The 22,448-nt window shown below is 55.8% G+C and overlaps 2 protein-coding genes across 2 annotated transcripts in view; one reads left to right on the top strand and one right to left on the bottom strand.

Annotated features, from left to right (window-relative positions):
• TFIP11 (tuftelin interacting protein 11) overlaps positions 1-22,448 on the top strand; it is a 148,832-nt gene that overhangs the window by 95,403 nt on the left and 30,981 nt on the right. The gene's annotated exons all lie outside the window — the stretch shown is intronic.
• MYO18B (myosin XVIIIB) overlaps positions 1-22,448 on the bottom strand; it is a 63,269-nt gene that overhangs the window by 22,843 nt on the left and 17,978 nt on the right. The window contains exons 15-34 of the mRNA XM_063315468.1: positions 22,209-22,401; positions 21,423-21,503; positions 20,394-20,541; positions 19,841-20,000; positions 18,473-18,656; positions 17,814-18,009; positions 16,749-16,858; positions 15,655-15,720; positions 15,435-15,563; positions 15,044-15,187; positions 14,283-14,372; positions 8,142-8,261; positions 6,885-6,993; positions 5,638-5,762; positions 5,060-5,214; positions 4,007-4,130; positions 3,671-3,871; positions 3,441-3,551; positions 3,254-3,358; positions 2,660-2,815 (exon numbers count right to left, since the gene is read on the bottom strand). Of these exons, the coding sequence (XP_063171538.1) occupies positions 2,660-2,815; positions 3,254-3,358; positions 3,441-3,551; positions 3,671-3,871; positions 4,007-4,130; positions 5,060-5,214; positions 5,638-5,762; positions 6,885-6,993; positions 8,142-8,261; positions 14,283-14,372; positions 15,044-15,187; positions 15,435-15,563; positions 15,655-15,720; positions 16,749-16,858; positions 17,814-18,009; positions 18,473-18,656; positions 19,841-20,000; positions 20,394-20,541; positions 21,423-21,503; positions 22,209-22,401 (2,707 nt within the window). The remainder of the gene's footprint in view (positions 1-2,659; positions 2,816-3,253; positions 3,359-3,440; positions 3,552-3,670; positions 3,872-4,006; positions 4,131-5,059; positions 5,215-5,637; positions 5,763-6,884; positions 6,994-8,141; positions 8,262-14,282; positions 14,373-15,043; positions 15,188-15,434; positions 15,564-15,654; positions 15,721-16,748; positions 16,859-17,813; positions 18,010-18,472; positions 18,657-19,840; positions 20,001-20,393; positions 20,542-21,422; positions 21,504-22,208; positions 22,402-22,448) is intronic.

Genomic DNA, 22,448 nt, shown 5'->3' with positions numbered 1-22,448 from the left:
CCCCCATGCCAGAGGAGTGTTGGCCACCGACAGACACGTGCCACCACACGCCATCTGCACACTGGTTTCTTTTCCAGGCAGTGTTGGTTCTCCCCAAGCCCACGGCTTACCGTGCCGGGTTACAGAAGCCGGCTGCAATTTTTTTTTAAGAAAATCAACCATGCGTTTATTTCATCACAGCCTTCATCAAACCACAACAGACTGCCTAATTAAACCCAACCTGCAAGCGAGTGAACATCACTGTTACCAACAGCCCAAAAAGGACCCAAAAGACAGGCTGGGATTAATTTTAAATGTGTTTGAACGCCTGCAAAGGCTGAAACAAGATTTCTCTCTCAGTTTGCTTAAAGATGGAGTGGAAAAGGGATGACCCTGAACCTCAGCAAGGTAGGACTGTAACAGCAAGACCTCTGGCAGGCCTTTCACCCCTCTCTCTCTTACATTCCCATATCTGAATCTGTTAGGATTCATTCCTACGTTAGCCTAATAAATAAATGGACCCTCCACATCCAGAAGCAGTATACCTCTAATCTCCATGTGGACAAATGAGGAGAGGCTATCTCTGCAAGGCCCACTGGCAGGAATCTAAAGGGACCCATCAGAAAGGGAGGGCTTGGGATTTCATCCCCCGAGGTGATTCCCATGCTCTTCCAGGCCGTGCAAGCACAAGACCTGGGTCAGGGCCTCTAGCCAGGATAATACCCAGGAGACAAACTCGCAGCGAACGGAGCCTCTTGACAGCTGCCCTACTGGCCCCCTCACCCTCACCCTCACCCCACGCTACATTTAGCACTGCAGGGACACCCACTGAGAACAAACCGTTACAGCACAAGGCGGCACTGGAGGCGGAAGGACGTATAGTGGGAAACAAGCAGCTCAGAGCACCGCAGTTCAGGGCCGCTCCAGAAAGGTGGCCAACCAGGTAACTGTGGGAACGCAGCCACCTGTGAGACTCGGACCAGACGGGCTGCCCGCCTTGGCTTCAAAGGAGGGGAAATACATTTCAGGGCAAGATGCTCCTCCCCCTCGCAAACTCAGACCTGAAGCCAAACCGAGGGAAGGGCCGCAGGCAGAGGAAAGGTTTACATATATTCCAGCATCTCCCTGATTATTATTCCCCCCCGGCCCCCGAGGGCTCCCACACGCAAAGTGCAGCATCTCTTTAGCTCCTGAAGGGCAGGAGGGCAGCAGACCGGCAAGGGATTTGCGATCCCCCGCCTGCTTCTGTCAAACCAGGTAGAAACATCTGCAGCCCACAGATGCTGTTTACACAGAATTATTATCCCAATTATAAACGTCTGCACCAGCGTCTCCAGAATGGTGTGTTCTCCACGGAGACAGGCAAGGGGGTTTATTTACTGAATGGCTCCAAAAGCTTGTGCAACTAAATCAGAATTACTCTTCCTGCCCATACGCCCCCAGCCATGCCCCCTCTCTTTCAGGGCTCGGATGCGCCTCCCTCCCAAGGCCGATCTGGGGAGGCTGCGGGCTGCCTTCGCATCCCCTCCTCTCCCCCCGCCCCTCTGCTCCTGGCGCCCCTCGGCTCGGCTGCAGCCACGTCCAGAGCTGGCACAGGCATTCTTGCGTTTCAGGTGAGATGCGGCCCATCCCTGGGACAGCCACGTTGGCCCTCAGCGCTGGGCAAGAACTTCTAAGGCTGCCAAGAGTTTCAACACAACCATCCCACCCCCAACTTCAGTCTGTCACTGATGGGTCCCCAGGTCAGCCTGGAGATCCCTCTTGTGGCGTTAGCCCAATTCTGCCCCTCAGCCCCGGCCTGCCCGGGGGATACAAAGCACCAAACCCCTCCAGAAACGCCATTTCCCCCCAAGAACAGATGCCGAAAGCAAAGCCTGGTAATTACACCTAGCGAGACAGACACCAGTGAACAAAATCTATTTAACTAATTGCCTTGATTGAATTCTCAACACTTCCTGGGAAGGATTCCTCTCTACAGCAAAGAAAGACACCTTAAAAGGGGAGGGAGGGAAGGAGCTCCTTACAGGCTCGGTGGCTCAGGTTTCAATTTTCAGTAAAGAACTTCTGACCTGCACCTCTCCTTAGCCTGGTAGGCTATACAGAGGAGTAGCTCTGCACAGGCTGTCATTCAACTCCGGGATCGATTCATCGGCCTGATGTGGAGCACGTCGGGGCGGACCCAGGAGAAGACTTCCGACCGTGGGGGAAGAACGTTTGGACCTCGCTGCTGCCAGATATGGGGACGGCCGACAAGCAACCTTGGCGACTTTAAGCTGTGTGGACTTCAATTCCCAGAATTCCCCAGCCAGCATGTGCTGGCTGGGGAATTCTGGGAGTCGAAGTCTGCACAGCTTAAAGTCGCCAAGGTCGAGAAACACTGAGCTAGAGGGCTCTAAAAGTGCTGAGGCGATTCCGAGGAGGAGGAGGACGCATCCATGGCACGGCACCATTTTAGACCCCTTGCCACCAGTCCCAGGAGGGAGCTGCCTGGGTCACCTAACCCCTGATTCTGGGGGACTCCCCGCTCAGTTTCACCCCCCACCCAACCACGGGAAGACCTGACTCCATTTCGAGGTAGCATCCAACAGGCTCCAGGTGAGGCCAAGAGACGTCCAGCCGCCTCTCGCAGGGGCCACAGTCTGGCTCGCGAGCTGCCCTCCCAGGAAGCGCCGCCGCTCACCTGGCCGCGAAGCTTGGCCCACTCCTCCGGACTTCCCGATGGGCACGGGTCTGCCCCAGAGGTCTCCAGCAGCAGCTGGACGTCTGCCAGCAAGGCGCGGGTCCTTTTCAGGTCGCGCCGGAGTCGCTTCTCCACGTCGAAGTCCCGGTGGCCGATCTGAAGGACGGGGAGAGGTCAGAGGCCTTGCATCTGGGCCTTTATGTGGCGGGCCCAAACCAAGCGATAACATAAAACATTGTAAAATTAAATTGCTGCATCCACTTTTTTTAAGCAAAGCCTTCAACCACCTATCCAGCAAGAGAGCCAGGAGAAAACTGAGCACATCAGGAGCAAGGATCCCTTGCAATAATGATGTTAATTCTCTTTTAGGGAGGGGAGGGTCTTCAGCAATGTGGGCTCCCTCCTGCATGGCAAAAGGGGGACTCCAGATGCCCTCTGTGCCCACAGCGGCTCCATGCTTTTTTGCAGTTGGCCTGCAGGGTGTGGTGCCTCTGGGACGCCCCTGCACCCTCTGCCCCAGGTTTGCATGGAGCAGAGAAAGCACAACGCTGGCAGGGAGCCCCCCCCCCCGCCGGGCAGCTGCCCCTTCCTCACCTGCTCACAGAGAGTGGCAACGAGGCCCTCCAGGTCCCGCTTCTCAAGCAGGATCGTCCGCTTCTCTTCACACTCCTGTTCGCACTGCATCTCCAGCTGGCGAAGCTGTGGCCAAGCACAGGGGAGAAATGAGGGGGCCTCGTCGGCTGGGAGGGGGCGCACACCCACCCCCTCAGGCAGGCCCTACCCTCTTCTGGCAGGACTTGCGGGTGTCCTCCAGCTCCTCCTCCTTGTCCTCCAGCTCCTTCTGGTGGATCTGCTTCGTCCTCTCAATTTCCAATTCGAGTCGCAGGTGAAGCTGGAGGGGAAAACAGGAAGCGCATTTTGCTGGGGATCCCCCGGGCAGGTGACCTGGGCGCACCCCACCTCCCCGGCTACCAAGACCGGCAGCCAAAGTGCCACCACGAGGGGCCTCACCTGCTCCAGCTGCTCCACGGCGCTCGCCTGCTGGCTCAGCTCCTGCTGCTGCTCCGAGGCTCTGGATTCGAGGTCCCACAGCTTCTTCTGCAGAGCGGCCGTGGTGCTGGCATCCAGGCCGCCAGAGGAGCTGAGCTCCTCCACTTGGGAGCTCAGCATCGCCACCCGTCGGCTGAGGTCGTCCTTTTCCAACTCTTTTTGCTACAGGGAGCCGGGAGAAAAGCCCTCGCAAAGCCAGCCGCTGGGGCCCACTTCTAAATCCCAGGGCTGAGGGGCCACGGGTCTGGCGGGCCCCAATTTTGGCGCCAGGATTCAACCCACGCACCCGGGCCTTACCTCGAGGCTCTGCTGCAGCCTGCCCAGCTGGAACTGGAGGCCGGTGTTCTCCTGCACCACTTTCTCGCGGAGGCCCTTCTCGAAGGCCGACTCCCCCAGGGCCTGCGCCAACTGCATGTCGAACCTGCCGAGGCAACGCGGCCTCTGGGGTGGATCTGCACTGGCAGGCCCCTGGTGCCCAGGAGCTGGCGGGGCTGAGGGTGGCCCCCCGCACCCCAAGAACTGGCTGCTCTACCCACCAGAGAGGAACTGAGGGCTTGAGTGCCCAGTGCTGAGAACAAAAAGCCATTTCTGGGCACAGAAAATGAATCAATCAACCTTCTTCCAGAGTTGGTCCAAATTTTGGGGAGCCCGTGGGGCAAGGCGCCCTGGGAGACCCTTCCACAATAGGCCTCCCTCCTTCTCCTTGGATTCTTGCTCCCGCACACCTGCCCTCCTCCTCCTGGGCCCAATCTGCAGTTTGGGCAAGGAAGACCCATCTTTGTCTCAAAGCTCCCACTGCAGCACCCTTCCTTCTCGGGGCAACCAAACAGCCGGTGGCAGTAAGGCCAGGGGGCCGCAGGGCTCGGGGGGTGGACCCTGGGGTGTGCAGTCCTTGGTAGGAGTCACGCCACCCCTGGTCTTCTCCCATGCCCTCAACGCATGACAAATCAACATGTGGCTGAAGGCTCCCCCCGCCCCCCGACGTGTTGCCTAAACAAGCCAATTGTGAAAGCGCAAAAGAGCGACCTGCGCAAGAGAGCCCCCCCACTACTTGTCAGGGGAAAGAAAGGGCAGGGAAGGGCCCCAGTCGATGCCCTCACGCCTTGCTCCGCCCTGTGCACTTGGACTATTTGCGGCCACAATTTCCTCTCTAAAGGAGCACGCGGGAAACGGAGCATCACCCCAGGTTACTCCCAGGATTCAACAGTTGTGGACCATTTCGTGAGGCTCCCTCTGCACTTCAGGGGTTGCTTTTTCCTTTTGCTCCAGCAAACGGGGCATGGACCCCCGGCCCTGGGAGGCCCCCCTGCCCGGCCCAGCCCTGCCCAGCCCTCCCCGCCAAGGCCTCACTTCTGCTGCTTCTTCTCCAGCTCGTGGTTGCGGCTTTGCTGGTTCTCCATCAGCACCCGGGCATCGTCCAGCTCGCACGTCAGCTGCTTACACTTCTGTTTCAGCCGCCGGGCCGTCCGCCGGGCCTCCTCGTAGAGTTGCTGGGCCTCGCTGAACTGCCAAGCGGGAGCGCCCACGTGAGAAGAGGGGCCGGGCAGGAGAGCCACCGCCTCTGCTGCATGCCGCATACACCACACACCCTCCCACCTTCACCACCGCCACACCAAAGGGTTGCTTTGAAACCCTATGCCAAAGCCAGCCTTGCTGTGGGCGACCGTCCCTGGCGTGGATCACAAGCTGGGGCAAAGGGACTCGGTGGTCAAGCAAGTTCTGGCTTAGCCAAAGGCACAAGGCCTGGCACGCGCAGAGATGCCCAAAGACAGCAGGACGGCAGCCAGGCAGCGGTGGGGAGACCCAGGGAGGGCCTCAAGGTGAACACGTCCCGCGCTCTGGGAAACATCAACTCTGCCCTGCCCGGCCAGCCTTCCCTGTACATTCACACAGGCACGTTGCACGCGCGCTCCCTCGCTGTGGCCTGCCTTTTGCTCCAAGTCCGCCTTGGACTGCTGCTCCCGCTCCAGCCTTTCTTCCAGCTGGGTGACCCTTTTCCGCAGAAATGCAATCTCGGTCTCTGCGCAGTCCAGGCGCATCTGCCACTCGCCCCCTGTCGGCGCAAGAAGACCAGCACTTGCACGGCCCGCCTGTTCCGCCCCACTTCAGCGCTGGCTGCTGGCACACACACAGCAGGGACACAGTTCCTGGAGGTGGTTTCAGGGCCCCCAGCTGCCCTTCTTGCCATGAAGGATGCCAAAAACGTTCCCCCTTGGCATTCTTAAAAATGACTGAGGACCCCAAAGAGTTTCAGTTTCTGTGGGCTCTATCTATAGATACTTACTGGATTAGAAATCAAAACTGAGAACTTATACTTATTTGACTTTGTGGAGCCCCTGGAAGGTCCCCAGACCACTGGGAGATCTGCTGCCCCAGAGCCCAGGAGCGCTCAAGCCTCTGAAGCCGCTGGTTTGAACGGAGAGCAGAAGCAAGGCCGGGGGGCAGCGCAGTTGAAAGGACCTGCCTGGTTTCTCACCAAAAGAGCTGCACTTGCTGAAACGGCCTTAGGAGAAGGCTCATCCCCAAGGACCAACTTGCATCCTGGACCCCCTGTGCCCAGGTCCGGGCGGCACAGAGCATCTCTAGACTAAAATACGGTGGTGCTGACCCCGGGCTGGGTTTCCCCACCCGGGAGGACCCTCAGCAAATGTTCACAGGCACATCAAAGTCTCGAGAGAAAGGGAGCTCGGCGCCTTTCATGCCACGTTCGCAATAACCTTAGATGTCGCACTCAGCCAACTCACAAGACTTCCTAAGATATCCTGACATATCTGGAGCAGAGATTCTCCGGGGCAGTCGGGGCGCTACGTGGCTTTACTCAAACTGACATGCCCCAATCCACCCACCCCCCACGTCCCAGTGCTTCCCCCCAGTCGAAATGATGGGGAGAGACAGGTGTCACTTGGGGGAGCCGTCAGAGACCCCAACCTAGCATAGCAGTGGGGAAGGGAGGGTGCTGCTACTCTGTGAAAGCTACCAGTTAAGATTGAGGCAAGGAGCAAGTTCAAGACTGTCCTTGGATCGTTACCCCGCAATATCAAGATGCAAAAACTGGTTGGGTGTGAGAGGGAAGCTTGGAGTGGAGGGAGGAAGGAAACAGCATCAACCAGTGCCAGCTGATGGCCACCCCGGATCCTGCTGGCACGCTTTGGGGGGGCAGGGGGATGCCTCCCACCTTGCCCAGAGCTGTTGGCACCAGTCTCGTGTAGCTGAAGCTGCTGTTGTGCTTCCTCCAGCTGCTTTTCGGCCGTCTCCAGCTGTTTCTGAAGTTGGTGCTGCTTGCTCTGAAAGAAAAGAAATGCTTGGGAATCTGCCTGTTTATTAAATATGAAGTCCCCAGAAATGCCAGGAAACCCAGAGACACACGCAGCTCTGGTTCCTGCCAATCTGTTGAAAGAGCATTTGCTTTCCAAAACTGTTTCAGAGGAGAAGAGCATCCCAGAGGAGACCTTCTGGAGTAAGCGTGGCACTGGCCTGTCTGCTAAGTGGGGGTGGACCAAGGATCTGTGGGTCTGCGTGTCCATACCCATCCCTTGCCAATCCTATCTCAGTGGCCTTTGCTCTCCTCTGGGGCTTTTTCAGAGAGAAAAAGCTGAGAGTCCAGGGGAGTCCTGCTGTTTAAAAAACGCTGAAATTGTCCTCTGAATGGGGTGCGGAATTCCAAAAGGCCGGCAGAGGTCAGCTCCACCATTAAATGATTGAGGGAAAGACTGACCATCACCCAGCTGCAAAATGGAGCCTCCTTCAAAACTGCTCTGGGCTCAGCCGGCCCAGCCCCACATCCACCATGTCAACCAGGGCTGCCCCGGGTCATGTGGAGCAAGACTTGTGAAGCCCCCTCTCTGGCTGACCGAGATATGAGGCCTTGGCACTGCTTCCTCTGCAAGGAAGGGAAAGGCCCAAGCAGGGCCTCCTTGGTGGTGGGGCCGTGACGCCAGACCCACTGCCCCAAAGAAATGGGCCAGCTCCGCTTCCTCCTTTCAGAGTCCTTTTTCCAACGAACATCATTCTGTTTCTGCAGCGCTGCAAAAGGCGGCCGGCTTCAATTGATTTTTCAGCAGCTGCTCCAAACTGAAGATGGAGAGCGAGGGGATTCTTTTATGGCTGTTTTGGTTTTTCATGTCTAGGCAATCTTTACTCGACACCACTGTTGCTTTTAAATGGCCAAATTCTCTGAGCTTGGCAGTATTTATATTTGATGCGTTCAGGCACCACTTTGATGTCTCCAAAGTAGTCAGGCGGTGGAAGGAAGCTGCAGACTAAATGAACAAACCCCGGGGGATTGAAAGAAGGGCCTTGGCAGATGCAGGCAGCTGCAGGAGGAGATTATTGCTGGGGAGGTGGGGAGGGGGTTGCTGCAGGGGCACTTTTGGGGTCAGAGCTGAAGACTGCTGCCGAGTCTCTCTGCACCCACCCCCCGCCCCCCACGCACCTGCAGCTCCTTGGCCTCCTTCGATGCCCGGAGCCTCTCAGCCCGTTCCCCTTGCAGTGCTTGGCAGGCGACGTCTCCTTTCAAGCGCTCGTCCGACAGCTCTGCCGTGAGGTCGATGATCTAAACAGAGCAGAAACGTGCAGTGGGAGGGAGCCTTCTCCACACACCACTACAGCAAAGATACGTTGGAACAGATGAAATAAATGGAAAAATAAGGAAAGCTGCATTGTTCAAAATTGTCTGTTGATGAGTAATTTGTCCAGAACTTGGGTCCCCTCTGTGGATCGAGTGCAATTGGATGGATGGTTGGATGGATGGAAGATAGATCTCACTAAATCCACACAGCCAGTAACGCCAGCTCTTCAAGTATCTGCCAACATCTACTGGCTTCCAGAGTAGTCGCACAGCGGTGGCTGTGGCAGCCAGAGGCTGGCTGGGACTTGGGAAAAACCCGTTTTCTTTCAGCCCGGTGCCCAGGCAGGACCCTCAGCCAGGACATCATGGCTCCTGCCTAAGCTTTGGGAGAGGATGCAGCACCAGGATGGTTGTTTCAGAGTTCCTCTGCTCATGCAAATCCTCTCCGCGGGTTTATTGGAAACCTGAGACAATTTGATAATCTCCCGGGTGCTCCGGGCATAATGATAGTGTTAATTAATTAATTGCTGAAAAGAGGCCTCTGCGGGAGCGTGCCAAACAACTGTTGTCTAATTCCCTGCACGGCCGAATGTGCAACACATGCCTGCCAAGTTGTTGGGGGGGGGGGTGCAGGGGGGGAAGAAAAGCCTGGGAAGCTGATCTGGCAAAACTCCAGACTCTGCATGGGAAGCGAGGGAAGGGGCAGGGCCAGCAGGCCTGGCAACAGAGCAGCACAAATGGCCATGGGGACCCTTCTGGGCGAGGGGCACAGAGCAAGCCGGCCGAAGGCTGAACGCCTTTCACGGGCCGGACCCTCTTCCTCCCCCTCCTTCACTCAAAGAGTCCCCAATTGGCTGACCCTTTGGGGCTGCAGAGGCCAAGGGCAGAAATGGTCCCCTTCTACAACCTTACCACAGGAGGCCCCCAAGGCCAGTGCAAGTAAGGCTGAGTCCCACCCAAGTGGGCTGACAGAATGACTGGACAGCGATTCTCAGCCCACTGAAGCGGGGGGGGGTGCGGGGGACAGAGAACCTCTGGGCCCACCCTTCAAGAAGAAAACCTGCAGGGGTTTCCACCAGCAGATAAGCCTCCACCCGCCCCTTCCACGCACTCAGTTTGAACCCCATTTGTGCCCAAGGGACCTGCCTGGAGACGGCCTGCCCCCAACCTTCCCAGGACATGTTCCCCTGCAGGAGTCTTTGACTCCCACCTTGCATTTCACACCAGGCCTCTCTCTGGAAAAGCCCACGAGTCTGTCCATGCTCCGGAAGCCACAGGGTTCGTCCGTGGCCCAGGCAGAGGGCACAGCCAGGGCAATGCCAGTGCCACCTGCCCCTCCCTCTGAACTGCTCCCTTTCCAGCAAGAGCAGTCTGCAGGAACTGCTCGGGATAAGCCGTCAGAAGGATTTCCTTTCCTCTCCTTTCCTTTTGTGCTACACCGTTTTGCATCCACTCTACATTCTTACCCATCTTATCCACTGTTTTGGGAGCCATGCTTGATAAAGAACTCGATAGTAATGCTTTAAATTCCAACAACCTAAGAGACGGCTTTATACATGGACTGCACCAGATGGACAACACCGAAATCATATTGACTACATCCTTTGCAGCCAAAGGTGGCGGACATCTATACAGTCGGTAAAAACAAGACCTGGAGCTGACTGTAGTTCAGATCACGAACTTCTTCTTGCACAATTTAGGATCAGACTAAAGAGATTAGGGAAGACCCACAGATCAGCTAGATATGAGCTCACTAATATTCCTAAGGAATATGCAGTGGAGGTGAAGAATAGATTTAAGGGACTGGACTTAGTAGATAGGGTCCCGGAAGAACTATGGACAGAAGTTGGCAACATGGTTCAGGAGGCAGCAACAAAATACATCCCAAAGAAAGAGAAAACCAAGAAGGCAAAATGGCTGTCTGCTGAGACACTAGAAGTAGCCCAAGAAAGAAGGAAAGCAAAAGGCAACAGTGATAGGGGGAGATATGCCCAATTAAATGCAAAATTCCAGAGGTTAGCCAGAAGAGATAAGGAATTATTTTTAAACAAGCAATGCGCAGAAGTGGAAGAAGACAATAGAATAGGAAGGACAAGAGACCTCTTCCAGAAAATTAGAAACATCGGAGGTAAATTCCAGGCAAAAATGGGTATGATCAAAAACAAAGATGGCAAGGACCTAACAGAAGAAGAAGAGATCAAGAAAAGGTGGCAAGAATATACAGAAGACCTGTATAGGAAGGATAACAATATCGGGGATAGCTTTGACGGTGTGGTCAGTGAGCTAGAGCCAGACATCCTGAAGAGTGAGGTTGAATGGGCCTTAAGAAGCATTGCTAATAACAAGGCAGCAGGAGACGACAGCATCCCAGCTGAACTGTTCAAAATCTTGCGAGATGATGCTGTCAAGGTAATGCATGCTATATGCCAGCAAATTTGGAAAACACAAGAATGGCCATCAGATTGGAAAAAATCAACTTATATCCCCATACCAAAAAAGGGAAACACTAAAGAATGTTCAAACTATCAAACAGTGGCACTCATTTCACATGCCAGTAAGGTAATGCTCAAGATCCTGCAGGGTAGACTTCAGCAATTCATGGAGCGAGAATTGCCAGATGTACAAGCTGGGTTTAGAAAAGGCAAAGGAACTAGGGACCAAATTGCCAATATCCACTGGATAATGGAAAAAGCCAGGGAGTTTCAGAAAAACATCTATTTCTGTTTTATTGACTATTCTAAAGCCTTTGACTGTGTGGACCATAACAAATTGTGGCAAGTTCTTAGTGGCATGGGGATACCAAGTCATCTTGCATGCCTCCTGAAGAATCTGTATAACGACCAAGTAGCAACAGTAAGAACAGACCACGGAACAACGGACTGGTTTAAGATTGGGAAAGGAGTACGGCAGGGCTGTATACTCTCACCCTACCTATTCAACTTGTATGCAGAACACATCATGCGACAAGCTGGGCTTGAGGAATCCAAGGCTGGAGTTAAAATCTCTGGAAGAAACATTAACAATCTCAGATATGCAGATGATACCACTTTGATGGCTGAAAGTGAAGAGGAACTGAGGAGCCTTATGACGAAGGTGAAAGAAGAAAGTGCAAAAGCTGGCTTGCAGCTAAACCTCAAAAAACCAAGATTATGGCAACCAGCTTGATTGATAACTGGCAAATAGAGGGAGAAAATGTAGAAGCAGTGAAAGACTTTGTATTCCTAGGTGCAAAGATTACTGCAGATGCTGACTGCAGTCAGGAAATCAGAAGACGCTTAATCCTTGGGAGAAGAGCAATGACAAATCTCGATAAAATAGTTAAGAGCAGAGACATCACACTGACAACAAAGGTCCGCATAGTTAAAGCAATGGTGTTCCCCGTAGTAACGTATGGCTGCGAGAGCTGGACCATAAGGAAGGCTGAGAGAAGGAAGATAGATGCTTTTGAACTGTGGTGTGGGAGGAAAATTCTGAGAGTGCCTTGGACTGCAAGAAGATCAAACCAGTCCATCCTCCAGGAAATAAAGCCAGACTGCTCACTTGAGGGAACGATATTAAAGGCAAAACTGAAGTACTTTGGCCACATCATGAGAAGACAGGACACCCTGGAGAAGATGCTGATGCTGGGGAGAGTGGAGGGCAAAAGGAAGAGGGGCCGAGTGGAGGGCAAGGTGGATGGATGATATTCTAGAGGTGACGGACTCGTCCCTGGGGGAGCTGGGGGTGTTGACGACCGACAGGAAGCTCTGGCGTGGGCTGGTCAATGAAGTCACGAAGAGTCGGAAGCGACTAAACGAATAAACAACAACAATGCTTTAAATAATGAAAAAATAACTCTTTTGTGCTGCGTAACTCCATTTGAAAAAGAGTCAAGTTGGCCAGGAATCCAAGCACACACACACACACACCGCTTGGTGCTTCCAAGCCCTTCCTCTCTGCGGGGCTGGAGAAACGGGTAGGGCCATTCAAAGCTGTCAGTTGTGAAGCAGATCGAGCCAAGGGAGAGATTGCGAGGAGGTAGAGGTCACCCTAGATCGCCCCCCGGACCTGCTGGATCTCAGGCAGCCAGAGAGGGAGAGCACTTTAGCTGGCTGCTCCGGACAAGCCCCCTTCGCTCATCCCTGGCATTCTGGAGGGTCTGCCTTCCTGGCCCCATGGCCCAATTCCCAGGTTCAGGTCCAAGGATGCTGCCGATTCCTGGCAGTGGTTAAGTGGGAGCGAGACACCCCAAAGCCCACCCCAACTTAACATCCCCAGGGCAGCCCTGCAGGAGCCTCAGAGCAGCGGTGGAGATGCCTGGGGCCTTCCCTCTGCTGGATGCCCTTCTCTGGAGCCCCATGAGGATGGCAGCCACCATTTCGTGGCAGCACCTCCAAGCGATGCCAGGCGCAAGCCATGCGCACCCTTCAGGACTGCTGACAGGCTGAAGGTCGAGCCCGGCTTAGGTGGTGCTCCGAGCAAGCTGCCAGCCTGCCTTGGTGCAGGGGATACCGACGCCCACGTTCCCGAGGAGGAGGATCTGGCTCAGAAAATGGCATGAGCAGAAGGGCCTCCTCCAGCAGCTCCAGCTGTGCAGCTTAAAACACGCCATTTAACTCCCACAAAATGTTCTAGAAAGGCACCACGCCAGCTTCAAAATTGTTCTCCTTCCTCGGTTGGGCAGCGCTGGAATCCAGCAAAGCAGGAGGCCGGAAGAGGAGGAAACCGGCGACTGCCACCCATCTTCTCTGCTGGCTGCCGGGCCGAGGGGTGCCCGAGTGGCCCCGAACGCGGAGTGTGGTCCCCTGCCATGTGACGCCTCTCGGGGAACGACACCTCCTGTTTTCCTAAGCGTGAGCAGCCCTTCTCTCGATGACAGCATTTCTCTGTGCTGAATCTCACCCTGCTTGCAGCAGAGGAAAATGCAGAGTGCCGAGGAAGACGAGCCCCTGCCCCACCTCCAGCATTCAGCAGTACCGCAGGGAGAGGCCGGGCAAGCCGGGCCTGCCAAGAAATGGGCTCAGTGGAACTGTCTTTCTGGCTCGGCCTCACAGCGCACCCGTCCACAGCCCCAGCCATTCCTGCTGGAGACCAGTGGCTGGAAAGGCTCTCAGGCAGACCTTGGCCACACCGGCCTCTTGGCCTGAGTGCTCCCCCCACGCCGCCTGGGGCTTGGCAGGCCCAGGTGAAGGGGGGAGGGGCACCAAGGGAAGAGCAGGGAGCCAAGCGGTCAGGAACGGCCTGCGCACTCCAGGAAAGGGCCTTCTGGGGAACCAGGAGATGCAGAAAGAAGGGAAGGGATGGGTTTCCATAGGAGGGTTGAAACCGCCCTGCGGCCTTTGCTGCCCACCGTTAGGCGCCATCTCAGCCCACACGGTTCCTCCCAGGCCAGGAGAGGCCAACCTGACTGTAACTGAGAGAACGTAACCGGAGTGTGTGTCCTTAGCTGTAATTTCCCCACTTGTTACTGCCTTAGTCATGAAAACAGATTGCATTTGCGCTGCCATCTTTCCCCTCCGCTTCACATCCTGCCAAGAAGAGTGTTCTGCAGCACTCCTGCTCCCCAGCTGGGTCATGCTGCCGTGCCAAAACCAGAGGTGACTGCAGACGTGCCAAACCCACCCTCCCCCATATCACCCGGGGGCACAAGCGCCCCTCGGCACTGCTGACCACAGCGCCAGTCCAACGAGATGCGGCTGCAAGTGGCAGCTGCTGACCCAGCTCGGCCTCAGGAGGATTCTGGGGAGAGACCCATCGAGGGAGAGGAGGAAGACTCCTGGCCCAAAGACTGAGGTTTCAGAGGGAGAGAGGCCCCTCAGGCGGAGCCTCTTTGGGCAAGAGCAGGAGAACCCGCAACCCATTGAGCGCTCCACCGGCAGGAGAACAGACCAAAGCCAGCCTTGCTGCGAAGACTCCCCCCACGGTTAAGCCCCACATTCCTTGTCCTTCACACGCGCACCTCCGAACAAGCAACCCGAGCCTCTCCTGGCCCCAAAGACCTCCTGCCGGCACAGCTCCACCTCCTACCTTGGTCTCCAGCAATTCGGTGTTCTGCCGAAGCTCCTGGCGAGAAATTTCTGAGTTTTCCAACTTCTTTCGGAGTGCGGCAAGTTCCTCCTGAGGAGAAGGAAGGGAGGGAGGGAGGGAGGGAGGTTGGTTCTCTTCAGGGTTTGTTCGCCATCTGCAGACCTTTAGCTGAGAATCAGTCAACTTGGCATTTTGAGAGGCTGCATGGGCACCCTCACCAAATGGTCACCACGAAGGAGGAGTGGCCAATCGCCCACCTACCAGATGAAAATCCACACCCAGGGAATGCTGGTGGGATCCACAGCATTGTGGGAAATGTGAGGCTTGGCTTTGCAGCAGGCTAGCTCCTGTTCAGTCTTCCCAATTAAAAGAGCCTCCAAAGAATAGAAGTAGGGTGGGCCAGGAGCTTGGGGAATGCCAAGGGGCGGGGCCGGGGCACTACCAAAACTACAGATTTCTAAGGCTATTGGGTAGATTGCTACCTCTTCGAAAAGCAGGTAGACATTCTCACCAGCTCCCCTACTTGGTATCCTTCTAAGACGTTGGAATGAGATTCCCCTTGTAGCCCAGCCAGGATGGCCCTGGAGTTGGGGGGTGGTGGAGGCTGCAGCCAAGACATCTGGGGGCACCCGACTGGGGGAGTTGCTAGAATCTCTCTTTTAGAGATCTCCTAATTCAGCTCAGGGAAAGCTTTCAGGAAAGCAGGATTGGAGCCTTGTTCCCGTTTTTCTTCCTGGCAACTCATGGAAGGGGGTCTCTACCTCCTTGGCTTGGAGCTGGCCTTCTGCCACACTGATGGTCAGGAGTGGCCGGACTCTGCACATCAGCTGCCACCACCACCAGTTCTTCACAGCTTGGAAGACAGCCAAGTTCTTCTGGATGCACCGGGCAGCCAGACCCTGGATCTGAAAGCGGGAGACGGGAGGCAGCCTCAGGGCCAGCCAAGCCCAGGACTAAGACCACTACCCACTGGGAGCCTGGGTTCCCTAGGAATCAGGCAGGCTGGCTCCTGCTGAAAGCAGCCCAGCCCCTGCTAGTTCCTTCCCCAAAGGGGATCCCCCCACCTGCCCCGGTCCCTGCACCATTTGTGGACCCAACGGTGCCCCCGCCAGGCCACCAAGGCTGCTCTCCTCTGCTGAAAAGCAGCGCTACCTTTAATTTCTTGAACTTCTGACGAGAGAGGAACCCTTTGCAGGCTGCCTGGAGAAAGACCAAGTTCTGTGACACCAGCTTCTCTCTCTGCTTCTCCAGCTGGGGAAGGACGCCTGTTTTCAGGAAGACCTGCCAAGAGGGGCAAAGAGGGTGGAACCACTGATTTCCCAAAGGAGCTGCCACCAGGCCGGTGAGAAGAACCAGGACAGCTTTCCAGTACCTGAGTGTGGCCTACCACAAAGCTCTTCTTCTCCAAATTGAGGGCCTGGAAGAGTTCCTCCAGAGCCTGCAGAGGGAAACAGCACAAATGTTCAGGAAACCCAGCCCTGCTGGGACCTGCAGCAAGCGGCAGAAACCTCAAGGGAGGAGCCCTCAGGCTGCCCCACATCAGGAGTCCCACTAAGGGCTCTTGTGTTGCCCCACCTTGGCTGCAAGGGCAGATTGGCACCAAGGGCACCGATATCTCTCACTGCTGCGTTCAGTCAACACTTCACCTAGAGATGGACCCCAAACCGAAGACTTTCCAGACATAACACCTGGACTAATTGTTTTGAACTTCCTCTTTCTGGAAAACCCAAAACCTGAGCATCCATTTGTCCCATTTCAATCGGTCTTAATAGGAAAAGTACCAAAGTAGGGATCTGGATTTTTTTCCTTGTGGACCAACACAGCCAGGATGATTTTGTATGTAATAGGGGAGAAATTCACCCAGCAGGGCCCAAACTCACTGGTGGTGCCTGGGTCATTTCCTCTGCTTGCCTGCCCTCAAGTCTTTGCAGGGTGAACCTCAATCCCCCTTCAAACTTCAGCCATTTTAAGAAGACAAGACAATGGCAGCAGGTGCTGCAGAGAAGAACACCATTGCTGTCCTGGTGTTCTGCCACTGGGCAACAGCTCTTTGGGGTACCCAGCTGGCCTTTGTGGGGAGACTAGGGCTTGAACCAACCACCTGTGCCACTGGACTTGAGCATGAGAATCTTCCCTGTCACCCCTCTGCGTTCCTTGTGCAACTTACCCACCCAGGACTCAAGACCCCCCAGGACAGATGAAAGAGTCAGAGTGAAGGCAAAGCCAGATGCTCGTCCTACGAGTCTCCCTGCGCGTGGTGGAGCAAGTATGACCTTTCTCAACTGTCAAGCACGTCTTGTTAAATCCTGAAGTCTGAACCACACACGCACACAGAATCCACAGGGAGCAGCTGCTTTCACCACACAATTTAGCACAAGTCCTTCTCAAGCCCTGTGGTTCACTGCTGCTGCTGCTGTCTTTCTGTGCCCATCCATCCACTGCTTCTCCAGCAGATCACCTGCTCACCTTCTTCTCATCTGTCCCTTCGTAGGCTGAGGTGAACTTCTTCATCTCTGGCTGAGCCAAGATCTGGAAGCGCCGCCGGAACTGGGTCAGTGCCATGCGATCCGCATATCCTGCAGAAATGGAAAAGGTGGCGGCTCTCAAATGCTCAGACCCCCAAGCCCCGATTGAACCGCAAGGCCCCCCGAGAGGCCCAAAGTAGCAAGTTCAACCTAGTGCATTTCTGGGGAAAATCAAAAGTGGTTCAACGTGTTCCTATAATCCCAAAAGCGCTGAGGCCTGACAAGTCCCCAGAGGCCATCCACACCCCCAGCTGGAAATGAAATTGGGGGGGGGGGGGATTGAAAGAGTGCTTTGCAGAATCCCAGGCACTGAAACTGCTTCAAGCCTGATCTTGTGCAACAGGGAACACACTTACATGCCAGCATCCATGGTAATTTGCCCAACCGCATGTACATGGTGTCATTTGGATGGCTTCTGCTGGATTTTATTGACATTATAGCTGTTTTTGAGATTTATGCTGCTCTTTTATTGAATTTCATTGTGTTTGCACTTATTATTTTAAAGAGTGTGCTGTCCTGGGAACCATGTTGCTGAAACACAGTTTATAAATTCCCCCAAAGCAAACAGGCAAAGAGAGGTGGCCTGTTGTCGCAAACACTAACAAGCTGCTCGCAGAGTGAAGAGGTTGGGGAGGCGCAAGCCAGCGAGCAACAGGGAGGGGGGACACCCTGGTGCCCTCCAGATCTCGAGACCGCAACTCCCAGGGTCCCAGCTGGCTTGGCCATTGGCCTCGGGGGGTTCTGAAGCCTTCTTGCACAGCCAGGATCACAGCCAGATCCCAGTTGACCTCCATCCCTCATCTCTCCTTAACTTCCCTACGTCCTCCAGTCTCTGTCTGTCCCACCCACACGGCAACTGTACTACAGAGCAACCGTGGCAGATGCTGTCCAGCCCTGTCCAGCGCCTTGCACGCAGCAGGGAGCAGCCAAAGCAAGCTACCTGACCTGTCCATGCCACAGAACCCCTCCCTCCCTCCCTCCCTCCCTTCCTTCCTTCCTTCCGCACCAACTCTGTAGAGCCGCAACGCCTCCAGGATCAGGCTGCCAGAGAGCTGGGCGCGCAGGGCAGGAGTGTCCCACACCGTCACCGGGGTGGCTTCCGATGGTGTCTGTGTGGGTGGCCGAGCCTCGTCCAGCGTTCCCGGGTCCAGGCAGTGGAGAAAGTGGATCTGAGATCGCTTCACCAAATTGCTGAGAGCATCCTGTAATGGGAGGAAGGTTTGGTAAAGGCCGTGGAGCAATTCGTCTCTTTTGGCCTCCTCCCGATGAGGCGGCAAAGCGCAGCCGAGAAGCCGAGCCTCGTTTCCAAGGGGCTTCGCGTGTGTCTCTAGGACCGTGGGCCGTTCTGGGAAACGAGGCTGCTGCGCTTCCAACAGCAATCGCTCAGATTGAAAAGCAGATGTTTTCTCCCCCGTCAATCACATTCACGAGGGATTCTTTGCTGAAAGGTCTGCTGGAAGCCAAGGAGAAGGGAAAACGTCTCCTGCCCTCAACCTGACTCAGTTCTCCCTGAGGGAATTTCTAAATGCAAACTGACGGAGGCAAATGCTGTGGCTGCCCTGAGCAACCCTTGGCCACTCCTGGGAAGCTCCTCGCGAGGAGCGGCTTCTGAGCCTAGCCAAAATCTCAGCTCGGCTCGCCTGGCCGGCCGGGCCTCTCACTCACCAGCTGAAGCTTGATCTGGGCACACACGGACTTCTTCCTCACGGCTGCAAAGCTGCTGGTGAACGTTTTTCTCACGCAGCCGATACGCTGCAAAGCTTGCTGCGAGTGCCCCTCCAAGCCTGCCACCGACCGGCAGACCAGAGGCACGCCGGAGCGTGGCAGGAAGACCTTTCTCAGAGCTTCTCTGTCAGGAAGGAAGGGTGGCTCTTCAGCAAGAGAGCCCTCTCGGCCTCCCCAAAGCTACCCAGACGGGCACCTCGATTTCTCAGGTTGCTCAGACCTTGGGTTAGAGCGCTGACTGTCTCTCAGCCTAGCCTACCTCACAGGGCTGTTGTGGGAATAGAGTGCAGGGGACCACCTGGGTCTTTGGGGAAAGGAGACCTCCCACATGCATCATTTAAAATCTCGCCCTCTGGCCACCGTTTTCCAGCTGTGCTGAACGGGACATTGCAGGTAATCAGAGCTCATCCTTCCTCCATTTAGCCTGCCCTAGACCAAACACTCCTTCCAGGCTGAGCTGCATCACTGGATGTTGACCCCACCTGTGACATTTTCAAAAAGTAACAAAAGCTGTGAATTTTGCTTGGCAACTTCCACTCGCTTCCCCCGTCTTTCTTTCTGGCTGAATGGAAGGGAAGCCGAGAGAATTATTTTCCCCTCTGCTGACAAAGCCTTTGTACCCTCAGGAACAAACTTTCATCACCAGTCCCAGTTCCAATTAAGACTCTTTGTTTGGGAAAGGAGGCACCGAAAACCCTTCTCTGCAAAAGGCATTCCTGGCAAGGCCGGTGTGGCAAAAAAGGGAGGAAAGCCAGGCCCTGCTCCTATCATCCCCTGCTCCTGCCAACTGCCACCCTCAGCTGGCATCCGTGCCCCAAAGACACACTTCCTTGCCATGCACAGCTTGGCAGAACGATGGGAAGCGCCAATGCTTAAAAGAAGTGGAAACTGACCAGTAATTAGCCCCAGGAGCTTGAAGCTGGACCGGACCCCGCCCAGCTTCCTGCTTCCAACAGGGGGCTGCTGATAGTTCACCCACCCAGCCCTTTGGGCACTCCCTGGGTTGGTGTGGTTATCTCAGGCAACAGGTTGCATTCCTGCCGTCTGATCATTTCTTCAGGGTGCTTTTAATTAAAAGCAAATTAAACGGGAATCTGTCATGCTGCAAAAGGAAACAGCAGCATCCACCATTTGCAAGAACCCCGCAGGCACAGCAGGATTCCCAAGGAAGGAAGGAGGGTCTGTGCTGCACTCCGTGGCTCCAGCGGAAGGAGAGCCCGTCCCGCCAGCCAGCCAGGCTCTGCAGCCCCGCTTCTACCTTAGCTGCACAGTGGGAGGAGGGTATACTCCCACCCCCACCCCACTCACATCCTGGACTGCTGAAGGAGCTGAATGGCGTTTTGCACGGAGAGGTTCCACTTGGCCTTATTCACCCAGCTGGTGGCATCATAGCGGACGGGGTCCTTGCCCAGCCAGTGGGCTACCTCGAACTGCAGAGGCTGCTCACACCTGCGCAGGACTCCTTCCTCTGCAGCAAAAAGACTTAGTAAAGTTTAGTTACTCTGGGAAGGGGAGAAAGGAAGAACCCCAAGATGCTAAGCCGTCTTGTTACTGGGCTACATTGGCTGTTTATCCTCCTGGCTCTTAAACTTGAATGCAGGCTGCAAGATGGTCCTGTTTCTTCATCTTGGTTCTAAGGCGTGATTGGGCGTGAAATGGGCAGCACATAAATGAAATGCCATTCGAAGGGGGGATGTGGAAAGCCCCTTGCCTGCATCCAAAGGACGAGGCTGCCCTTTCTTTGGAGGGGGAGCACCACTCCTGAGGCTGGGCTGACTTTTACAAAGGCAGGAGACCCTTATTCCCTTCCCGATGCAGAAAGGATGCTGGCCTCCCCCGAGCTTCCCCCTGCCGGCCTTACCTTCCGTGCTCACCCCTTCCTTCCCAAAGGCCAAGCACAGGCGGTCGAGGGCCCTGCCGTCATCTGAGCCTCGGATCAGGGCCTCCTCATCCAGGATCCAGAGCAGCCCCTTGGGGTCTTCGGACGAGCCCCCGGAAGAGAGAGGCGTCTACAGGCAGAAAGGCCAACTCAGCTACAGACCACCTCCCACAACATCGCCCCCAAACACTCCCGGTCCTTCTCAGATTTTAAGCTATCGTTTATTGATTGCTGGTTATTACTCATTTTCAATTATCCTTTGATTTATTGATGCCCACGTATGTATCATTATATAATTCCATCTGTACAGGAAATATTCCATTTTCCTTCCAGCAACCTACAATTTTGTAACTTCAGGGGGGCAAAAAACGCATTTTGTCACCTCTCAATAATTTTGTCACTGAAGGGGAGAAAAAAATCTGTTTCTCACTTCCTACATTCCTGCCGGCAGGACCAGGAGAAAAGCCTACGCCCGGGAGGCCACGGTAGCAGCGCTGCCTCTGACTGGGCAGCCCAGGGGCGCCACTCATGAGGACCGATCCCCCCGGGCAGTTCAGCCACACAGACCAGCAGCAGCAGCACGTTGTTGGTGAGTTAATGCCATCCTTCCGCCATTTGGCCCTGACCGGGTGATGCCATTTTGAGGGACGGACTGGCACCAGACTGCCTCAGGGCATCCTGGCCCTTTGGGAACGGAAAGCCTGTCTGAACTGCATTTCTGGCCGCCAGTTCCCTGAGACAGGAAAGGGCACTCACAGCCCCTGGCTATTTCCGTCCACCTCGGCAGCTCCGCTCTGACTTGAGGGCTCCCTCCTAGGTGGACCAGCGTCCAGGAGCTTGGAGGAAAACGCCCAGTGCTGCCCACCAGACTTGCTTCCCTGGGTGCGTTTTATCTCCACAGCCTGCCCGCCCGCCCACCCCTCGTGCTTCGTGCCACCCACGCACCCAAAATCCTTACTCCCCCAGCAAACCCACAGCGAGGTCTCCCCCACCCCCCGCCCTATTAATTACCAGGGACGGGTTTTGATCCACGAGGGCCACTGCGGCAGCAGGTGAGAGTTCGGGCAGATCAAAAGGCACTCCGACATTTTCCTGGGGAACATGGGCAGGAGGTGGGGCTTAGAGGCGACCAGTGAAGGAAGTCCCTTGCGTTCGAAACAGCGATGGTCTTTCTTGCTGGCCCCCAACTTTCCTATCACTTCCTGACGCCGTGAGCATCCATGATCTACAGGCCCCTCCCTCGGTCATCTCCGCCATCCCCAAAGCCATGCTTGGCGTGAGGGGGGCCAGCGGTGAGGCCAAGGTCCAGCGAGCCTCAGAAGCAGGGGTGGGGGGCTCTGCAGGAGGTCTTGCTGCTCCCAGCCTGAGAGCGCCCCCAGGGAGCAAAACTGGGCAGCCGAGAAATACAGCAGAGGAACCTCAGGGTCTGCCAAGGCAGAAACAAGTTTCTAGGGGGAAAGTCCCAAGGGACACCCCAAAATAGGAGTGGGAACTGAGCGAGCTTGGGGGGCCAAGAAGCCACTGGGCTTCTTATGGGGAGTACAAAATGCCGGGGCGGGGTGCAAACCAGGATGCATGGAGGAAGAAGCGTCAGCAGCCAATGGAGGGCAACCTGTTTGGTGGCAGACTGCGTGCCGGGGAACGGGCCTGGGTCCAGAGCCCCCTGGCTCCCCTTCCCAGCTGTTCCTCGCCTCGGGACTCGCCCAGCTACTTCCAGCTTCCCCCTCTGAGGGTCCGGCCCTCCCCGCCGCTGCGAGGCCGATCCTGGCCAGGCAGAGGGGCTCCGGGGCACCTCACCTCCTGGAACCTCCCCACTTTGGACTCCAAGGCAGCCTTGTAGAAGAGCGCCTGCAGCCGCTCCTGCCCGTAGTTGTGGCAGAGCTCCTCGAAGGTGGCTGCCCGCGTGCTCTGCCGGTGCCGGGGGCTGAGGAAGCCGGGGGCGTCCACCACCATCAGGGAGGCCGTGGAGAGGTGGCTCGAGGAGAAGGACCTGGGCAAGAGAGGGTGAAAGCTGCTCCGTTACGCCCCACCTGCGAG

The sequence above is a fragment of the Candoia aspera genome, chromosome 15 (assembly GCF_035149785.1).
Source record: "Candoia aspera isolate rCanAsp1 chromosome 15, rCanAsp1.hap2, whole genome shotgun sequence".
NCBI classification, from domain to species: Eukaryota; Metazoa; Chordata; class Lepidosauria; order Squamata; family Boidae; genus Candoia; species Candoia aspera.
Note: the sequence above shows the minus strand (reverse complement) of the source record. Positions and strands in the feature narration are given on the sequence as shown.